This window comes from Lagenorhynchus albirostris, chromosome 18, assembly GCF_949774975.1.
Source record: "Lagenorhynchus albirostris chromosome 18, mLagAlb1.1, whole genome shotgun sequence".
In the NCBI taxonomy this organism is placed as follows: Eukaryota; Metazoa; Chordata; class Mammalia; order Artiodactyla; family Delphinidae; genus Lagenorhynchus; species Lagenorhynchus albirostris.
In genome coordinates this window covers 2,801,484-2,822,793 of record NC_083112.1, presented here as the reverse complement: position 1 = coordinate 2,822,793, position 21,310 = coordinate 2,801,484, and the positions used below count along the sequence as shown (strand labels likewise).

Sequence of the window (21,310 nt, the reverse complement as noted above, 5' to 3'; positions counted from 1 at the left end):
AGGGCTCTCACGGTGACCAGCGCTGCCCTGTGCGCGTCCCTCACTCCCACAGCCCACCTCTCCCAGGAGAACGCCCCACTGACCTCAAAAGAGAATGAACGGAAAACTTCTCCTTCTTCAGACCTTCCCTCTCGGTGTCACAAAATGAAGGAAAAAAAAAAAAAGAGGTCATGATAAAACCTTGATACTAAAGCTTCCCAAATAGCTCAGTACATTTTTCAGTAGCTTGACCAGCCTGAGAGATGTAACCAGAGGATTCCAGATCTCCCTCCTAGAGACTGAAATCCAGAGAGGGATACATGGGGAAAGAGATCTTAGTGAGACCCTCCATGGAGAGCAGGAGGGGAACACATACCTGCATTCACACCATCAACCACTTTCTCACCAGACGTGTCGATAAGAATACCAGGTAACAATTTTATTCACAAATAAAAAAAAGGTCTTACAAAACTAGTTACGTAAGAAAACCAACATTTACAAATGTATCAATTCCAGTATGCAAAACAGTCATGATGGGGTCTAAACTGATGCAAGCTGACTGCCTTAAAGCAATGATGGATAGTTTTTCCTTTTCTATTTTTTTTTTTTACTAGCACAGACAATAGTGCTTAACCTAGGTAACGGCAACATTACACTTTAACTAAAGTAGAAAAATCTACATTTGAAAAATACATTCCATACACACAAGATTAGAAAACCCCACGCCTTTATGTGCTTGTTCTCCAACCCTGGTCTCATCCTTGTCAGTGAGCTTCTGCAGTGCCGGAAGTCTCGAGCACCTGCACTCCCAGCCCTGTTATTAGCTGATGGCGGTTCCTGGCATCAGCACCCTAGCAGCTGAGTTCTGCAGGATATTGACATGAAATGCCAACTGGATTGTCCTCTACAGCATTGACAAAGAGTGCAGACTATAACATCATTGTATGCTTCCATAGCACATGGTAGTAAACTGTCTTCCTCTGGATAAAAATAACCCAGGATCGGGACTTCCCTGGCGGTCCAGTGGTTACGACTTCGCCTTACAATTCAGGAGGTGTGGGTTCGATCCCTGGTCAGGGAGCTAAGATCCCACATGCCTTGGGGTCAAAAAACCCCCAAACATAAAACAGAAGCAATATTGTAACAAGTTCAATAAAGACTTTAAAAATGGTCCACAACAAAATAATCCAGGATTTTTCAAATGCAGAATCCAATGAGATCAATTTTTTAACCCTAAGTGTTTCTCTATTGATCAAAAGTGATGTTTCAGGATTTGCGTCCAAAGTCTCATTCCCATCAATCTCAGCTTTCTCCTGCAAGGGTTTTTGCCTTTGAAGTTGAAGAGGGCTCTACGTGTGGAAAATATACTCGGGTTACAAAAAGGAGCACAGCCCTGGCCTACTTGGATCACCCCTCTGTCACCACAAAAGTGATCAGATTACAAACTACGAACGGCACACATGTGACTTACAGTGAAACTTGCATTTTCGTGGACCTCTTGTGATCAGGTCCTAAATACCTTACATATATTTCCTAAGGGCAAGTCTCAGAAGAGTTGGTGAGTACCCGAGCTTAGGAACCATTGGTTTAGGCTAAAAAAGGAAGAGAAAAAGAAAGTCAATCAACTATGACTAGACACCAGGTAGACAGGAAAGGCTGTGCCTTACCATGAGACCCTCTAATTTCCCATTTCAGTCAAAGGCACGGAGGTCACGTGCACGACATACCGTGAGCTCATGTCCGCACAGGGATCCTGAGCTGCAGATGGAGGGACAGTCCCAGCACGAGGAAAAGGCCTCGTGAGAGCTCACTACTGCAAGAGAGCAAAGCACGGGGCAATAAGAGGGAAGATAAAAATGTCCTTGGAAAAGGCAGATTTCTATTGCGGGATCTTAATTCCCTGACCAGGGATTGAACCCAGGCCCTCGGCAGTGAAAGTGCTGAATCCTAACCACTGGACTGCCCAGGAATACCCTCTAATGCTCACTTTAAATGTCAGGTAGAAGACTGATCTGGAAACAAAATATCTCAGCATTCTCTAACACAGGGATGTTCAAAGGTCTATTTCTTTTTTAAGTGCAAATGGGACAGAGCTAATAGTAATCACTTAAAAGACAACAGCCAGAGCTGATCACGTATGTTCAAGCAGGAAAAAAATAAATTCTGCTCAAGTAATTCCTCTCCAGGGCGCAGAGGCGAGCCAACGAGCCATCCCCTGGTTCATGACTGAGCGGGGTTATTTCTGTCTCAGCTCTAGAGCTAATTCTAGTCGGTAAATACCAAGGTGGTAGGGGATGGATCGCCTTCATAGAAGCACCAGACTCTTAAGTCCAGCGCCGTTGGGCTACGGTGGGAATTACTGTGCTGAAGAAGCTTAGGAGATTGGTGGGAGCCCCGTATGGCAGTTATAATCCATTCACCTAAACGCTGCCTACAAGCTGTGCTTTTTCTTCTGGTCCTAATATGCAGAGTCTCCTAAGGCTACTCACCTGGTGTTATGCTTCAGTAGCAGGGAAACCTGATATGTTGTCATTTCTAAAGCCTTTAGTATAAAATACGATGCAAATAAAAGATCATTATAAATACCGATTCTCTATAAAAGAGAAATTCTGCATCTTTTAAGCTCAGTCCCAGGGACAGAAGTAACAAATGCTTCCATATCAATGGATTTTCACATAAATCTGCTAATCTAGGATGCGCACGCTAAGGGGTTTTTAACTCAGAGGGATGGGCAGTCCTTTCCCAAACACATGTCCTAACTCAGGCCCCTCTTGTTAACTAATTCTGCCGCTGTTCACAAGACAGTGGCTGAGGCGAGAAGCCTCAATTCTGCAAGATTTGGTCTCTTCTGATTCCCAGTTAGGACAGTTAACATCATCTAATAAACCCAAGACTCAGGCAGGCCATGTGAAGTCAGTTCTAACCTCCTATTCTAATTATTTAGAAGATGAAAAGGTGACCTTCAGGAAATAAAAACACTCCCTTTTGAACCCATGCTACCTAAGAACTAAGGTAACTCATCTGACGCCGACTTAGTAGGATATATGAAATTATTTCTGGAAAGAAAATGTAAATGAAAATTTTTACTCTGGGTCTTCAGTCTTGGCAAACCACCTCCACCGTGAAAAGAAGCATGAATGCATTTCTGTTTCTCGTTATACCCCTAAGCTCGGTGGCTGCAAACTTGGCCCGTCAGTCTCTGAAGTCAGCCTGTAGCGTAGAAGCTTCTTGTGTAGGAAAGATGCAAAGTCTCAGAAGTGCTTGGAGTGTATTCCTTGAGGTCTCAGCTTACAGCTGGTCTGGCTCAGAAGCAACTGGTTGAAAGGCTTAAAATGCCATCAGTGTGGTTCAGATTTACTTTCTTCCCCCAGAAGCCATGCGAGGTCCAGACGGTGCTGAGTCCATAAGCAGAGGAGTGGCTGCCCTTTGGGCTCCATACGACACTTCATTGCAGAAAGAAGCAAGTCCTTTCGGCCTCCTGAAACGGTGACAGAAGGACAGCTTTGAACACAGCACCTGACAAATTAAAGCCCTAAACTGTGACTGTAAACATTTATGGTGCTTAGCTTTTACTAATTGCACACATGAATTTTATAATATATGGACAGAAGTTCCTGTCAGGGTGTCCCAATATCAGGTACCCATGTACTCTGAGAATAAAAACAAAGATTTCCTAACAACCCACAGTCACTCCATATGTGCAGACCTTAAAAGATGAAAATGTGCCCCAAACAAACTGTATCGATGAACAATTCTTTTGCTGATTTTCAACCTCAGTCAAACACTTAACGCTTGTTTCTGTGTTGCACTCCTTTAAAGCAACTGTAGGTAAAGATTTTAGGATTCTTTAGTCTATTCTTTAAAAGAACAAAGATGGTTAATAATTAATGCTATTCTTAGTCTTTGAATTTAAAACTTCTGTGAAGTCTTGGAGAAAGTTTAGAAAGAGTCTGGGAATGAGACTTCTCTTATAATGACCTCCCTGGAATACTCACACATACGTCACAGGGCAAACGTCCTCGGGAGAGAGCAGCCTTTAGATCTGTCCCTTATCACAAAAGCACAGTGACCTCACTTTGGGAGGGGGTGAGGCTTGGGTCACCTGCGTGTTATTGTACGTGAGTGAAACCTTCATTCACGCCGTAACCCTTCATTAACTTACCACTAATTTGGCATTAGTGACATATCAGACATATTTACAGAAAAAATTTTTTTCAAAGGTCTAAGGAGATTATCTAGAAATAGAAACTTCTGAGGTTCTCTCAATAATAAGATAGTTTTATCAAATATGTTGATCAACTGATATGATAATAACAACCATATTAATGCTACCAGGGAGGAAAATTATACTTAATTGGCCAATAAGGAAAAAATAGAGATGTTGATAGACTGAGAAACTAGAACCCAGGTCATCTCATATCTTTTCTAGCATTCCTTCCATTATTTCATGTTGACGTTTAAAATGTTGGTTAAGAAACACCACCAAAGAAAGCTTTTCCTGTTATTAAACAGGCTGGCTTCCTTCTCCCAAATACCTTAGCAAGTGATATCTCAGTATCTTAGACCTGGTTCCCTTCTGGGGAGGTGTGTTCAGGGAACATCTGATTAAAATGGAATCATACGGACTAAAGACAGCTCTCACTCCTATTTGCTTTATCCCGAACCATATCATTATCAGACTCTGGGTGGCATTAAACTACCCACAGGAAGACTACCGCGTAAAAATAAATTTTCGGAAACAAATGCATCACACGTTAGAAATCTGAGCCTCACACCAAAAACAGACAAAAGTCCCTTGGTGCACTTGGCAATAAATCGAATCATCACACTGTACACCTTTAACTTCTGCTATGTTATACGTCAATTACATCTCCATAAAGCTGGGGAAAAAAGAGTGAATAGAGGTTAAAATACAAGTGAATGAAACTTGTATTCACGTGAAATAGAGGTTAAAATACAAGTGAGTGCCTTGGTAGGAATTTAAAGTTTCATTGAAAATAAAATACAAATAAATTGTTTAAAAAGGGGTGGGGCTGTTTTGGCAACAGCTGCCCTCATCCACCCCCTGAACAGAAAACAGTGCCCTCCTGAGTTAGGAGTGAGCCCACATCAGGGGCCAAGCTCACTGCACTTGAACTTGAGGAGCCAGGAGTCCTGCCCTCTGGCCCATTAATAGAAAGCTTCTGAAATCAAATTCTTTGCAAGAGGTAAGTTCAGTAACTACAACTAAGAGAAGTGTTTTTCAGAGTTTAGAAAAGATTCTCGCTTAAAATGGGCTCAAAATATTATTTGCTACTTTTTTTTTTTTTTTTTTTGCGGTACGCGGGCCTCTCACTGTTGTGGCCTCTCCCGTTGCAGAGCACAGGCTCCGGACGCGCAGGCTCAGCGGCCATGGCTCATGGGCCCAGCCGCTCCACGGCATGTGGGATCCTCCTGGACCGGGGCACGAACCCGTGTCCCCTGCATCGGCAGGCGGACTCCCAACCACTGCGCCACCAGGGAAGCCCTTCTATTTTTAATTATATGGAGAAAATGGAAATGATTTACATTTTAACAATCCCTTTCCTGAATTCAGGATGTCTTATTTAGATTTGCCAAAATTATCTAATAGTTATAAGACAACACATCTTGGAAAGCCTATAAAAACCTTTCATTAATAAATTACATGGAGTGGGGCTTCCCTGGTGGCGCAGTGGTTGAGAATCCGCCTGCCAATGCAGGAGACACGGGTTCGAGCCCTGGTCCGGGAAGATCCCACATGTCGCGGAGCAACTAAGCCCGTGCACCACAACTCCTGAGCCTGCGCTCTAGAGCCCACGAGCCACACTACTGAGCCCGCGTGCCTAGAGCCCGTGCTCCACAGCAAGAGAAGGCACCGCAATGAGAAGCCCGCGCACTGCAAGGAAGAGTAGCCCCGCTCACCGCAACTAGAGAAAGCCCGCGTGCAACAACGAAGACCCAACGGAGCCAAAAATAAATAAATAAATTTATAAAAAAAAATTTGGTGATGTCCTTAGCCACTGAAAACTACCTCAAAAATAAATAAATAAATTACATGGAACAAGCTGAATGTAACATTTCCTCATTCATCTTATATGTAATTATAACTTTCCATCAGAATCTGAGTTGAAGGTATCTTTATGTAATCATAATTACCTTGACAACTCTCTACGAAAAGAATTCATGTCATGATGCACCAATCTGACATACTGAACTACGTTTCCACAATTCTGCATCCATGTAGCTGGGACAAAAGGGCTCATCCACCCTACCTCCACCTCCTCCATAACATAGACAGGACAAAGGGCAGGCTGGGTTGCTTCTGACACGACGTGGCTTCGAGATGCTTTATTCCTTAGTTTTAGAATTTACACCACAAAACTGGGGACAAGCTACAAAATTAAGACGAGCAGTAATTCTATTTACTGACAATACTCGGAAGAACTGTAGCTAGTGCGATGGTAGCACCGTCACTGCAGCCACTCAGACTTTCTTCTGACAGTAGATACACGAGAAGGTGAAACAGATAATTCGTGAAGGTAACACAAGCAAGTTTATCATCAGAACCAAGTGACTTGATGGAAAAGAAACTTCAGCACTTTGTAATGAACACGTGACTCAGGTTAAATATTAAGTGTCCTAAGATGTTCATTTTCGAGTGCGTGGCAAGGCTTCCGACTGGGATGTTGGGATTAGCTACCAAAGGGCCCCGTATCCTGTCTTCCGCGTCCTCCTCTCACCCGTTCTCGGGGCTTGTTAGCTGCTCTGGGCTGCTGGGGGTTCTCTGTCCAAAGGTCTGTGGGCCACGTCCATGCTGAGACCTATATGCACCTAGGCCAACTCTTAAGTCTTTTCTTATTATCCTCATGAACAGTGTGAAAATCAGAGGCTGGCCCCAAAGAACAAGGTCAGCGAGTGAGCTTTCCAGCAGAGCTGCACAGTCTGTGCTCTTCAAACGGCCTCATTTGTTTGATTTTCCTCCGTTCATGGATCTCTTCTTCATTTCCGTTATTATGAGAAAACCAACATCGTTTTTTCTCCAAAGCCAACAAATGTTTTCAGTACAGAATTCCCTGTACATGCTTTATAGATTTTCTTCATAGTTAAAAAAAAAAAAGTACTGCAGGTTTAGATGCACATAAACCCACATATGTGTTCTTAGAAGGAAGTATCTCCGTCCACACTGACTTTAGACTCTTTCTGATTTTATTAGACAAAGACAGGACGTCTCAAGGAAACAGGTGTTATCCAGGAGCCCGCGCAGCGTGCTTGCGGCCCATCGGCCGCGTCCCTGATCTGGGGCAGGAAGGACCGAGGATGAGAGCAGCCCTGTCTGTGCAGAACAGGGCTTGCGGGGCCTGGGAGCCCCTGTTGCTGTGATTCTGCCCTTTCATACTCAAGGCCGGCATCGTTCTCCCAGAAGGACGCACACCAACAATGTGTGTGCTCACATTCAGGGAACGCTTATCCACACCAAGCCCAATTCAGCAAAGGCCACCTCCTCACCTGGACGAGAAAGCAGGGGCAGGGCCCAGGGGCCCCCGGGGTCAGAGCCCATCTCCCTTCAGTCACCACCTGCCCCAGCCCCAAACCTGATGCCAGACCCTTCCATCTGGAAGGACCTTCTGCTGTCTGGGTGCTAGATCACAACCAACAATCAATTTCCAACCAAACTGATCAATCAGTCCAAGCCAAGCGATCTAGAGAAACCGCAGTGAGAGAGAGAGGAGGGAGAAGGGTAGCCGTAGGGGACCTGAATTCTCATTAACTTGACCGTGAATGGACAGCATATAAGTATTGGGCATGAGAACGTCACAGGGGAAGACAAAGGTGAGGAACTGCTTCCCAGATGCTCCCACAACTAATTCATCTCTCAGCCAGGATGGTGCTGGGGTGCGGTGCTGGGCAGCTGGAGTGACAAGAGGAGAAAAGAATGCGGCTGCCCTGGATGGCCTTAGAGATAAGCTGTTAGTTAAAAAAAAAAGACTCCTGAAATTTAATTTAAATATATTCTCCTATAACATACAAGAAGTTATGAAGGATGGAAAGACCTTCTCCCCAGGTTCGCCCACATTTAATGGGGGACAGAGTCCTGTTCCCTCTGGGCTTCCTTAAGTCACTGCTGTGCCCACACCGAATCCATCGCTGCCTTACCTGGGGTGACGGCTGAGTGGCCAGCTGATGGGCACCTCCTCTCTCCTGAGCCAGCTGATTTCTGGCGGCGAGCGCGTCCTGAGTTAGCGCTGGTTCTGACACTGAGTTGTTGAGTCTCGATAAATCAGTAGTTTCTGTAAAGCTTTCAGGGTGAGCTTGAACTGGAACTGCTCCGCCCACCAGACCCCGACTACTGTTTGAGTCCAAGGATGCTGAACTTGCACTCTCTGGATTGAGAGAGTGAACGTCTTCTCCAGGGAGCTCAGGATAAGAAGCGCAAGAAGAGATGTCGTCACCACAGCTGGGATTTTGCATCAGCGGCCAGGCGTCCGAAAACTCGCCACAGATGGACCTCGAAAGGGACCCAAAGAAAGTCGGCACTGCTTCCCCCGCTGGACCTGTGTCTCTGGACACATGTTCGAAAGAGCTGTAAGTACTCTACTGGGAGAAAAACCTACTACAAAGCAACAACATTCCAGCTATGCTTTTCAGTTTTCTAGATGAAATAAACAACAAGTTATTGAGTCAGAATTCTCATGCTTCCTTTGTTATAAACTTCCTTCAATACAGTAAGTTAAATTACTACGTTTACTTTAAAACCGAATTTTTATACCTACTTCTAACCAATATAAACTTAATCCGATGTCTAAAATAGGCAGTTTCCTGGGTCTTAATTGAGTTCCTTTGATTGCTGTTCTAAAATTCTCTGAGTATGTGACATGCTAAAAATTACTTACAGATGATGGAAGTGTCACAAATCATGAATATAAGACAAAAACAAAATTAGTGGAATATAAAGAATGTTACCCTGGCTATCAGTAACCCTGAGACACTTACCTAATTCTTGCCAAAGTTCCCACCCCCTACAATGTCTAGAATGTTATTAATGATACTAAAAAAGTGATGTCCCATAGTTTCCCATGAAAATTGGTACATGAGTAGCCTGTATATTTGCACGCGGGAACACGAAATTATATAGATTAAAAGCACCCATTTACCTGTCCTGAAGAATGGCCTTGGAGTGCACCCTACAAGCAGGAGTCTCCCGGCCGACGCTGCAGGCCCCGTCACAGCACGGGGACGGGATGAGATGCACGGGCCCTAGGAAAGCCGGCAGGGCTGTGAGGAGCAGTGCTTGTTTATACCAGTTCAACACTGCTCTCGAAAATTTAGCTATTCCTCTTTGGGTGACTTTTGGGGGGGAAAGGGGTTATGAGGTTTAATTTTTTCTCTTTTTTCTTATCTTAAAAATGATGGACCACTTCTATGAAGGACCCGGAAGAGTCAAATTCCTGGAGACAGAGAGTAGGATGGTGGGTCCCAGGGGCTGGAGGGCAGGAAGAATAGGGGGTGAGTGTTTAAAGGGGACAGGGTTTCAGTTTCGGGTCGTGGAGAAGCCCTGGGGATGGTGGTGATGGTTGCACAACGTGCTTAATGCCCCCCAACTGTACCCTGAGAAACGGCTAAAACGGTAAATTTAAGGTGATGTCTATTTTACTACAATGAAAATAAGGATGAAGAGGAATGATGAGAGGGTACGTGAAATGAGACTTTCACCTATGGCTGACGAGGGCGGAAAGAGCACAGGGTTTCTGCAGAGCGGGCTAGCCATGCAGCACAGAACATAAACGTCTAAACCCTTTAACTCCACACACACAACTTTTTGGTTTTTTACTGCTAGGAATGTATCTTAAAGAATAACTATCTATGTGCACACAGCTTTGCAAACTGTTATGTTCACTGAAGCGGTATGTATTTTTGGTTACAAAGATAATACACATTCACTGAAGAAAAAAACCTTAAGAATAGAGAGATTAGATCAGAAATTTAAAAAATGAATCTTCCTTAATTCCATAAGCTGCAAGACACTGTCCACATTTCTGAACAGCCTTCTAGACTTCTCTCTCTACATATACAGACATATGTAACTCTGATTTTATAAAACTATAGATATAGTAAAACATACAGACAAAATTAGGAAATGAGCATTAATCACGCTGTTGTGTAAGAGAACATTCTTGTTCTCAGGAACCAAGCGCTGAAGTAAAGGGACACCTTATCTGCAACAGATGTTTCTCTCCGCACAGCTTGTGGGATCTCAGTTCGCCAACCAGGGACTGAACCCAGGCCACAGCAGTGAAAGCCCAGAATCCTAACCACTAGGCCACCAGTGAACTCCCTGCAACTGATTTTTAAATGGAAATTTAAAAACTGTGTACATGTCTATGTAAAGCACACAGTTGGCCCTTGAACAACATGGATTTGCACTGTGCGGCTGCACGTATTGGAGGCTTTTCCTCAACAGTAAATACTACAGTGCCACACGGTCAGCGGGCGTCTGGTTCCGAGGATGTAGGACGGATACGGAGAAACTGTGAACACAGAGAAGCCGCAGATACAGAGGGCCAACTCTAAGTTACAAGTTGATTTTTGACTGGGCGGAGAGTGGGTGACCCTAACCCCCAAGTTGTTCAAAGGTTGACTGTGTACACCCACCGTACTTAGAAAGAGATAAAAATGATAAAGCAAATGTGGACATGAGATAAAATGTTAATACGGGAGGAATCTAGGGACAGGGTATGTGGGAATTCTTTGTCCTATTCTTTCAACATTTTTGTAAGTCTGAAATTATGTCAAAATAGAAGTGAAAAGAAAACAGGCACTGTCACTAAGGAAGAAGCAATTTATATGATGAGCGACACTGAACGTGGGTGGGTGGCAGTGGGGGCGGATGCTGTCCAGTCTCTGCGTTCTATTTCAAAAACGTGCAACAAAGCCATCCACGTATTTAATCTTTCTTTTCAGATAGAAGTGACGATGAGGCAGAGTTTGCACAAAGCTGTACTTGATCACATTGAAACCCAAGTTTCTCTCTCAAGCAATCCTGTTTGCTAACTCTGATCCAGGGGCAGTGCCCAGCGCAGCATCTAGGCGGTGCTTGGGCCGCCTTGAGAATCACCAAGGCATCGGTGCTGCCAGGAGCTGAGTCTACGATCTCTGCAGGCAAAGGCAAAGCCAGATCCACGCATGCCATGGCAATCCCATGTTTTATTCTTAACCCTAAAGCAGAAGACAGTAGTGGCCAGTAGAGAAATAATTAGGTTGAAGATGCCTTATCCCACATATTAAATATTAGACTGAAAAGCTGAACCCTTCAATTTCTTGAAAAGAAAGATCGGACAGTTCTGAGACAATAAGCAATTGAATTGGGACATGTTTAACTTCAAGGAAGGTTACAGGAGACAAAATGCTGCTGCGCTATTGCAACCACAGGTGCCGGGGGACCTGTGAGGGGTGGATGGGGCAGGTGGCGGGCAGGCTTCTGGAAGGGCTGCAGCTGCGTCGATTTTTACTTTGCAGAGGAGGTGAGTGTGGGGACAGGGGCAGGAAGTGTGCCAGGTGGTGTGACCTTTGCCCGTTTTTGCCCACGTTAGAAAGCAAGTCCATCTGAATCACAGGCGGACGCGGCTGTGTCGTGCCTCAGTTACTGCTTTTTCCCAAAGTGAAGGTTTGTGGCCACCTTGCGTCGAGCAGGTCTGTCGACAGCATTTTTCCTACAGCATCTCCTCACTTTGTGTCTGTGTCCCATTTTGGTAATTCTCACGATATTTCGAATTTTCCATTAATTTTTCCATTATTATTATATTTGTTCTGCTGATCTGTGATCAGGGATCTCTGATGTTACTACTATACTCGCTGAAGGCTCAGACGACGGTTGGCATTTTTCAGCAAGAAAGTATTTTTAAATTAAGGTGTATACATTACTTTTTTAGACATAATGCTGTTGCACACTTAATAGACTTCAGTACAGTGCAAACATCACCGCTATATGCACTGGGAAAGCCCAAAATATCACGTGACTCGCTTTATTGCAATATTCACTTTATTGCAGTGGTCTGCAACCGAACCCACGGTATCTCCGGGGTCTGCCTGGACTTCCCTAAACTTTCACTTCTGTCAATAACCCCAGAGGCAATTATGGTTTGTGGAAAACCCTGCAATAGGTCTCCCTCCTCCCTCCTCTTTAAGATATCCCAAAACACACTAAGACACTTACGTGCAGGTTCAGGTGGAATCCACCAGACAAGGATGGAGATGGATCCCCTGCTCTACAAAAGGCTCATATTATTTTAAATCAATTCACCCCAAAGTAAAGGCAAACTTGCTTAAAAAGTTACTGAGAAATTCTAGAATTTTAATGAGATGCTTCTTTTCTGTTAAATACTTAAGAGACACAAAACACCCAAAACATCAGGGGACAGGGGAGAACGACTGAACTAGATTAGCTTTAACTAGAAAACTGAGCGGGAGCAGTTCTTTGCAGCTTCAGGGCCTGCATTCCTAGTGGCCCCCAAGCGCTGAACTTACCACAGGTCTGGGCCGAGTCCCGGTGGCACTCACAACAGGCGTGGGGCGCAGGGCCGCTGAGCCGAGGTCTGTCGAAACAGGACAGTTCAGAACCGTTGTACTGCAGGTCCTGTGCCCTCAGGGACCCTGCGGAGGCCGAGAACTCGGTCAGCAAGACAGCTTCCCCAGGAGGAGCCCACAAACATCCCAGTGCAACCAGAACTACCCCGGCTTTTGCAGTTATAAAGGAAAGGAGAGCTGTTGTTCACATCTAAAAATGCTTCTTACACGGAAGCAAAGATACGAAACAATCGGTCAAGACAGCTCGAGATGTAAGGTACTTGTGTTGCCAGAGCTCAGACGAGCTGTGTTTCTGCCGAGGGGCGGGGGTACCCCTGCCTCCTCAGGTCCCCGGGAAGTGATGCTGCCCAGTGGCCGCGCCTTCAGCCCTTTTGGCAGGAGGCCTCTTGGGGAGGAGGCCCCTGGGATGCCTGTTTCCACGTGCTCTCTCTGTCCCTTTGGCTGCAACCTGACTCTCCTCTTAGGTTCTCGTCGAACACCCGGATGGCACTGATGACCAACAAAACACCCTCACCAAGATGCTAAGACACAGAAAGGGCTCAGAACTCACAGCTGGGTTTCTTCTCCATAAACTGCCGCTTACAGTATATGACGCAGAGGATGAGCAGGGCCAGCAGGACGGTGGCCAGGGCGCTGCAGATCACGGCAGCCAGGGCCGTGTCCCGTGGGCTGGAGGCTGTGGACGGGATCCTCACCAGGTTGACCTTGCTGGTACCTGAAAACCACGGGGATGGAATCAGCACATCTCGACCACCCAAGGGACTCAGGTGCTCACACTGAACTCGGGGTCCCCTGCAGCAGTGGCCTTCATGCAACATCAATGAGACCAGGGGGAGGTGTTCTAGAGGGCTCAGACTCTCCCTCCGCCTGGGAGATCGCTTGAATACCGCACCTCTCCCTGCGACTCTCCTCTGTTCCCATGACACCAACCACACGCAGCCCCAACACGTGTGCTGTCGGGCCCGTTGGACCAGAACCATCTGCGAGTTGGGAATCTGTCATCTTGCTCTTCCTCCCCAGCACTTGGCAGTGTGGGCCGCAGAGCAAGCACTCGATATGCGCCCTTTAATTGGAATTAGACCTTCTACAGTTTTAAGCAGGCTGAACTAAAGTATGCTTTGGGGGTCCACTTTAGGGGAAAACCAGGACTTGGATCATTCATAACCTCACAGCAGGCCCCCAATTTCTGAGACAGTGAACATTTTTTAACGCCTTAGCTGTTAAATTACTGAACAACACCTAAGTTTTGGAGGAAAAAACCAAACACTGTTGTGATCTCAGATTGACAGCACTTCTCAGTTTGGACGAAGCACATCTTGAGGGCCGTTTGCCCCTGTGGCTCACGGTGATGGTAATGGACTTGGCAGCCCTAGAGATGACAGGCTGGTGTCTGCATCTGTGCTGCACACGGCACAAAAGGCCACCTGGTACTTTCTCCCCACCCCTGAGTGCACAGGCCCCACCCCTGACTGCACAGGCCCCACCCCTGAGTGCACAGGCCCCACCCCCATCCCAACCCTTGAAGCCTGGTTTCCACTGTACGACCCCTGCGGCTAGAGCCAGAGAGAAACTTCAGGGTTGATATTATTGAATCATAAAAATACGACCGCAGGAGCGATCGTTTTGGAATGTTGAATCTTGGTGTATCTACACTCAGTGATTCTGGGCCACCCTCATACACGCTTCTTATTGCCACTGGGAAAGGCACATAAACCATATGCCTTGGACCTGGATGAATAAGAATCTTAATCCAATCATACATTTTGAAGGATATCTGTTTGTAAACATGTTTTAATATTCATAAACAAATAGCGCTTTTAGCTATGTAGACATAGTGTCATAATCAAATCGCACACGTTAGATGTTCATCACACAGCAAGTTAAATAGATTACACCTCTGACCTGATAGAGATGAAATCTAAACCTGAAACAGCCTCTGTCGGGGGACAAATTCACAAGAGGACGTATGAACACAAGCACAGCTGTGCAAACACTGTAAGTAAATACACGAATAGGAATTTATATCGAATGCAAGTAAAATCGTGGGCTACGCTTGGGAAACATTAAGTATTACCTGTTGCGACCAAATGGTGAAGTTGATTTATGTTTGTGAGAAAGTGGTTTAGTTCAGAGTGAGATCAGGCCCCTTAGCTGAAACTTTCCACCAAATAACCAAGCTCTAGTCAATACCGGGCTTTAGCAGAACTGTTATCAAAATGAGACTGAATACGTTATTTGAGTCGAAGATAAAGTTCCTGACTATGATGTAAGGATTAAGTTAAACTCATTGATCAATGGAGTATTAGATATTCAGAAAAACCCTACGAGGAACCAGGAATTCAGGTTAAAGTAGAACAAGATTAGAGTCTTCTGGGTTCTTATTGTTTAAAACCTTTCTAAAATGGATGAGTCAACTTCCTTGCCTTCACAGAAAAGGAACCGTTTCTAACATAAATCAGCTGAAATGCCCTCAAATGGGTATATTTGTAATTTGGTGGTTGGTGACTCAGGGCTCATTTTCCCCAAGCCAGTCAGGAAAGTCTTGGTAACACATATCTTTCCAAGGAAGCGCACTAGTACTGTGATATCAGTGCTACTGAGTTGTCATAATGACATCCATTTTAAACATCATTACACCAAATAAGCTACTTCTCTATGCATTTCCCAGGCAGGAGCATCTGAAGACGAACAAGAAAATACAGACATTTCACCTCTCAGTTTTTGACACCTATATATGAAAAGGCATCTTGTTAATGCAAACACCCCTCCCAAGAGTCCCCATGGGAAGCACGCTCTGAAAGCCACATTCTTGATTCTTGTTTATATGGACAAGTTTATGACAACCCTGACAGCAAACACCATCTTTTTTTTTTTTTTTTATGGGAAATGGGTTCATCATTCTCAAGTTTGTCACATCAGCAATGCAGATATAACTACAGAAGCCATGAGAGACCGGGCCGAATATCACTAGATTTTAGAACCACCCTCAGAAACTCATTCACATCAGCTCCTGATAAAAGCCTATCTTCTTATCATTCTTTTGACTTGAGCAGTAAAAACAGAGGGGAGGGAGCGGTACCAGCTGGATGAAGTGGCTTCTACCCTACTAAGTCCTGGCTCAGAAAAGGACTTACTGACTACAAACCAAAAAAGATTGCTTCTCTGACCTGTCGTTGCTGCCATGATACTGAGATTCAAGATTCTTTCCACCCACGGCTCTAACTCAATTCCCTGGCCAAGCACCTCGATGCCTACAAGGCACCTCACCCTCACCTTGCTAGGATCCTGACGGTACTTCCGAGGAACCAGGAATAGGACTACCCGTATTCTCTGGAAAGTTCTAACTTTTCTGGAACACAAAGGCACGTCTTACCCTCACCACTTATCAGATTCCTCCCTGATCTCAGCACTACCCTTTGGCAAGTTACTTCAGAGTGAGAGCTGTTTCTTTGCTTAAATTTTACGTTACAGGACACACTGTACATGGGTTCAGTTTCACACTGAACATTTCAGTGGGCTCAGCTCAACTGGACGATGATGTAGGAGTGTCTGCAGTGACTAAGACGTCTCAGTCCTACAAGGCTAAGTGCGGATCTGAACAGATGAGAACACGGGGGTCATTTGCAAAGCCTGGCAAGTGTTTCTATAAGGCCTGCTCCCCCCTTTGGAGTGGGACAAGGTGAGTGAATCCGAGTAGCTGAGACGCCTCCTTGCACCTCAGCCTCTAGAGAGCTTCGGAACGAGGCTGGGAAGACGTGTGTGTCGGGGGGGTTTGTTGCCGGGCTCCGACTGCTTTCGGGAAAGTCCGAGGAAGAGTTCAGGCCGGAGTGGACCTTTCCTCCACCTGACGCTGACATGCACCCCCGGTGACCCCACCCTCCTGACGACGGGGTGAAGTCCGTTGACCACCCTCTATTTATAGAGGAGAAAACACAGACTTTGAGGGACTTGCTCAAGGTCACACAGCAACATGCAGGCAGCTTGAGAACCGGAACCTGGCCTTCGGATTCTTTCTGGTGGACCACCCTGTCCAGGGATGCAGGTAAAACATCTGTCAGGTAACGACGAGCAGAATGTGGCTCATCTCTGTGGGGAGAAGCTGGCCGGGCCCCAGAGAGACCACGGGCCTCCTGATCACAGACCTGTCCACGTGTCCAGGTGTGCAGGTGTCCAGGTGTGCATGGAAGCTGGTTCCACTTGAGGGCCTCTGGCCCAGCGTGGATCTCAGTGTCGCACGATGAGCTGGGCAGAGGGGAAACTCTACGGAGGGGCCTGAGTCTGGAACGGATTCGAGGGCGAGATGGCAGGAGGGGCAGCACCCAGACGCCCTCCACTAGTAACTGCAGCTCTGCTTCCTCTCAGCCCCCTGCTTGTTCAACCTCACGCCTGAGTAGGCTGTGTTTAATAACCTGCTGAACAAAAGCTCCCTCTTCCCAGAGCCCACTCTCCACAGAGGGTGCTAAACAGGGAGGACGGAGCTGGTTGGCACCATCTGGCCCCTCCCTGAACCTCAGCCTCCCCAGGGACGATTACACAGGGGCTCATACGTGGCACCGAGATCCCCTGCGAGGGGCCGTGAGAACTTCTCTCAGGGCGGAACGAGCTTCCATGCACGCCTGCACACCCGGACAGGTCTGCGGTCAGGAGCCCGTGACCTCCCTGTGGCCTGGCCGGCTTCTCCCCACGGAGATGAGCGTGGTCTTCACAGCAAAGAACAGGATTATGTCAGACGCTGCATGTCACTTCTCTGAACTTTACATTCCCAGTCCAAGCTGCTTTCCCAACTCCAGAGTCACAAACCCAACAGCCAGCTGGACGTCTCCACGTGGATGGGGAAGCACCTATGCCCAGCATATCCAAGAACGAGCTCCACCGCCCCGACCCACCCTCTTCCCAGCACCCGCCCTGCGCCCCATGAATCCCTCCTCCCTGCCATGGCCTCGGCCTGCAGCACCCTCCCCGGGCTGCAAGCATCACCCCTCCACTGCTGTAGCTCTTTCCTCAAGTGTCACCTACTCAGTGAGGCTTCCCTGCCGAACTCCTTAAAACTGTCACCTCTCTCCAATGCCCCCCGGCTTTCCTTTCCTCCCCAGCACTTGCCACCATCTGACGTTTCATATATTTAACTTGGGTGCTTCCTTGTCATTCTCCCCTGTGGTGGGAGCAGTACAGCCTACTCTGCGTCCCCAAACCCACCCCCTGCCTTGTGTTGAAGCTGGTCCAGCAAGAGGCTGCACTTCCCAGCCTCCTTTGTAGCCAAGTGTGATACGTCCAAATCAGAGTCAAGGGGGCCCGGGAGGATGAGCAGAAGGGATGGGGTGGCATCTGCGTCACCTCCACTTTAGGGACAAATTACCCCAGTCTGGGTCCTATGGGTGAGGAGGGCAGATGAGGAAGCTACCCGAAGGCTGGCAAAGCAGCAGGGGCCAGGCGCTGGGCCTCTGAAGGACACCTGCGGCACAGCTGCTCCACCAGCTGCACCACCTGCACGGTTACAGAACAGAGAGGACCTGCTGCCTTCCAGAGGCTGCACTACTGGGGGGCTTCCCTGTTACAGCTGCTTAGCCTTGAGCACAACCAATTAAATCCCTCCCTGAAATACAGGCTCCACAAGGGCAGAGATGTCACAGGTTTTGTTCACCACTGTACTGATGATACTTACAAGAGTTCTGGGCACACAGCTGGTGCCCAATAAATATAAACGATGACACGAATGCACGTCTGTGAAAGAAACTGGAAAACCCTAAGCGTTCCCCGAAGTTTGTTAAGCGGCAAACTGTCCAGTCACTGAGCTGAGATTATACCCACAATGCGTGTGTCCTTCATCCCTCCACCTCTGGCGGGTGACAGTACAGGTGCAAACAGCTGGGGGAAAATGACAGTTTCGTCTGCAGGCACTCGCTTTACGTTATGTTAACCTGACTCTGGGAGAAAAAGCAAGGGTTGCTCAGACTTATCAATACACAAGCCTTGAAGGTCATTGGCGATAACCTCAGAATGAGAATGAAACAAAAATTCATCTCTCTCTATTCAATCTGAATTAGCGCCCCGTGGACTCGTCAAAAAGGGATCTTATTTAAATGATTATCCGCCAAGTGTGATCTTAGTTAAACATCCACACTTAGCAACGACTGACTCATAGTGAATTACCAAAGAAGCCAGAAAAGGAGAGGACCTTCAGGGGGTCAGTCACATCCTCCAACAAAAGCTGCTTTGGTGTCAATTTCAGAAACGGACTGTTAGGCAAATTGGATCCAGGGAACGATTAAATCGCACTCCTATCATTTTACCAAATCAGGCATCTTTATCTTACATTTTTACCCACGCCTTCCCCCCTAAAACCACTCAGAGGGATGGAGAAAATTACATGAACATTTAGAGATCTGCTAACAACAGAAGCCCATGAATTTTTTTTGTAGAAAGTCATCCAAATTATCATCAACATTATCACAGACACCACACACCAAACACCTACAGAGGGCCAGCCTCTTACTACCCACTTTTGGAATGTCATAATAATCCTTCACAGCACGGGTTTTACAGATGAAGACGTCTGTGCAAATCTATAAACAGTTTTTCATTTAAACCACCATTGGGTATTCATATTCTGGAAAGCAAACCAAACTACAGGGCTCCTTGGTCCGTACTGCGTTTGGCTGGCTTGTTTGATTTCAACATGAGTATATTTTTACAAATTGACTTCTTTCCTCATTTTCTTCAACCAAATTTACTGTAATATAAAGTATTCAACAATTTGAATACAAGATAAATTATTTTTTAAAAATGAAGACATCTGTACAAATCTTTAAACAGTTTTTCATTTAAACAACCATCGGGTGCTTGAATCTAGATTTAGGCCCGATTTGTCTGTCTGCTCTTTTTAAAATAATTAAGCTATGCTCCTTCCAATATTCTAACAATATTGCTTACAGCAAAAAATATACTATGGGGTGAAGGACTGCTAGTTCAAATTTTGTACAGACCAGTAAATTCTACTTAATTAGCTAACATATACAATATAACTTGACCTAACTTAAAACAAACAGAGCTTCACAAATTCAACCTCTCTTGCCCCAAGATTAAACAGGCTCTTGCATGTTATTGCAGCGAAAAAGAACATATGCCTCTTTAAATTTATTTTTTAAATGTTCTTTGTAAGGTCTATATGGTAGAACTAGGTGAGTGTCAGATAAATAGAGTAGGGAAGAACCAGTTGTAAATGAACTAATTATGCTTTCTGTCTGGGCTTCCATGTTTAAGATCTCACTAATGCCTTGTGTTTTCATCAGAGAGTTCACATAAGAAAATAATACAGCAGGTGTCGCACTATGTGACAGATCACTTTGCAAACTCCAACAGGATTGGGAATGTGAGCCTTTTCACTTGTCGATGACCATGCTTTGGCACATGCAACTCAATTAACGATTAGTTCAGGAAGATAAACTTACAATTTAGACGTTTGCTAATAATTTTCAGTAATATATTTTATCTTTGACTTTTATATTTCTTTCAAGTAGAGTACAAATCAATCCATTGCTTTCTGTGCTCTTTCATCACCACAACCACTACCAACCAAAAAACCCCATGTTGAATAACTGTTTAACAAATTTAAAACCTGATGAATCTATTTCTAGCTATGTTCTTTCATTAAAAAAATATATTAATAAACAGCATTTTGCAATCTTAACTGAGGCAAGGATACAGTCCTGGAGTGTAAGGTTTATCTTAATCTAAACTGGTTAAACAAAAATATCTATGGTAACACTCAATGTATGAATTCCAGATGTACTAAAGAAGTCTGCCAATAAACAAAATAGTTGGATTTTTTTTCCCTCTTCTAATTTATTTGTTTATTGAGGTATAGTTGATGTACAGAATTATATAAATTTCAGGTGTAACGAGGTAGTGATTCACAATTTTTTAAGGTTGTATTCCATTTATAGTTATAATAAAATATAGGCTATATTCCCTGTGTGGCACATTATATCCATGTGTCTTATTTATTTTATACATAGATCCTCTTCTAATTTAGATGAGGGTATTGATATGCAATTATGATTTACATTTTTTTTTCACTCCTCCCCTTTCTCTTGCCCTGCCTGCCCCTAGTTACAAGGGACACACACATTAAAAGAAAGCTTCTATTCTTTTTTTTTTTTTTTGGGATTTGAAGTATCCTTGGTTTTATTTAAAATAATAATAATGATGATGATAATGATGAAGAAGGAGGGGCAAGAAGCCATGATTACATTTTATTTGACATGCTAGAATAGCACTGTTCCTTTTTCTTTCCAAGTGGAATTTGCTGATTATGGATAACAAAGGAACATGTAAAGAAATAATATCAGTAATTTATTTCTGAGAAATGAAGACAGAGAGTATCAAAAGTGTCCCTGAGTATTTTCTTCTGATTTTTTTATAGACCTAATAAAACTATTTCTTACTTTTCTAAATGCAAAGTATAAAGAATATAAGTAAATACAAAGTATGGTTCTTAGCCTCAGGCAAGTTATAATCCAGCTGGGAGGAACACACTGTGTAATTCTTATTCATGGAGATATCCTTACCTGAATGTGCCCGGGTTGTTTTTTTTTGGCCAGCCATGGGGATAAAAGTTTGTTAATGAGGACGTTGGAGTACATTGTAGAGGAGGCTTGAATCCTCAGTGATGTCAAATACGAAATGGAGTATCTAAACTGAGGGTGGGCAAACTTTTCCTGGGAAGGTTTGCAACCACTCAGCTCTGCTA

The 21,310-nt window shown here is 45.1% G+C and overlaps 1 protein-coding gene across 12 annotated transcripts in view; it reads right to left on the bottom strand.

Moving 5' to 3' along the window:
* Positions 1 to 411: 411 nt before the first annotated feature.
* The window catches only part of TNFRSF19 (TNF receptor superfamily member 19), a 90,568-nt gene continuing 69,669 nt past the window's right edge, over positions 412 to 21,310 (bottom strand). For 5 of the 12 annotated variants that reach the window (XM_060129389.1, XM_060129393.1, XM_060129391.1 and 2 more), the window contains 5 exons: positions 13,112 to 13,276; positions 12,502 to 12,627; positions 9,132 to 9,234; positions 8,134 to 8,539; positions 3,048 to 3,457 (listed from right to left, as the gene is read on the bottom strand). In XM_060129389.1, the coding sequence (XP_059985372.1) occupies positions 3,425 to 3,457; positions 8,134 to 8,539; positions 9,132 to 9,234; positions 12,502 to 12,627; positions 13,112 to 13,276 (833 nt within the window). In that variant the 3' untranslated portion in view covers positions 3,048 to 3,424. Of the gene's footprint in view, positions 2,522 to 3,047; positions 3,458 to 8,133; positions 8,630 to 9,131; positions 9,235 to 12,501; positions 12,628 to 13,111; positions 13,277 to 21,310 lie in introns of those variants that run through there. The other 7 variants (XR_009536826.1, XR_009536823.1, XR_009536824.1 and 4 more) reach the window with 7 other exon arrangements.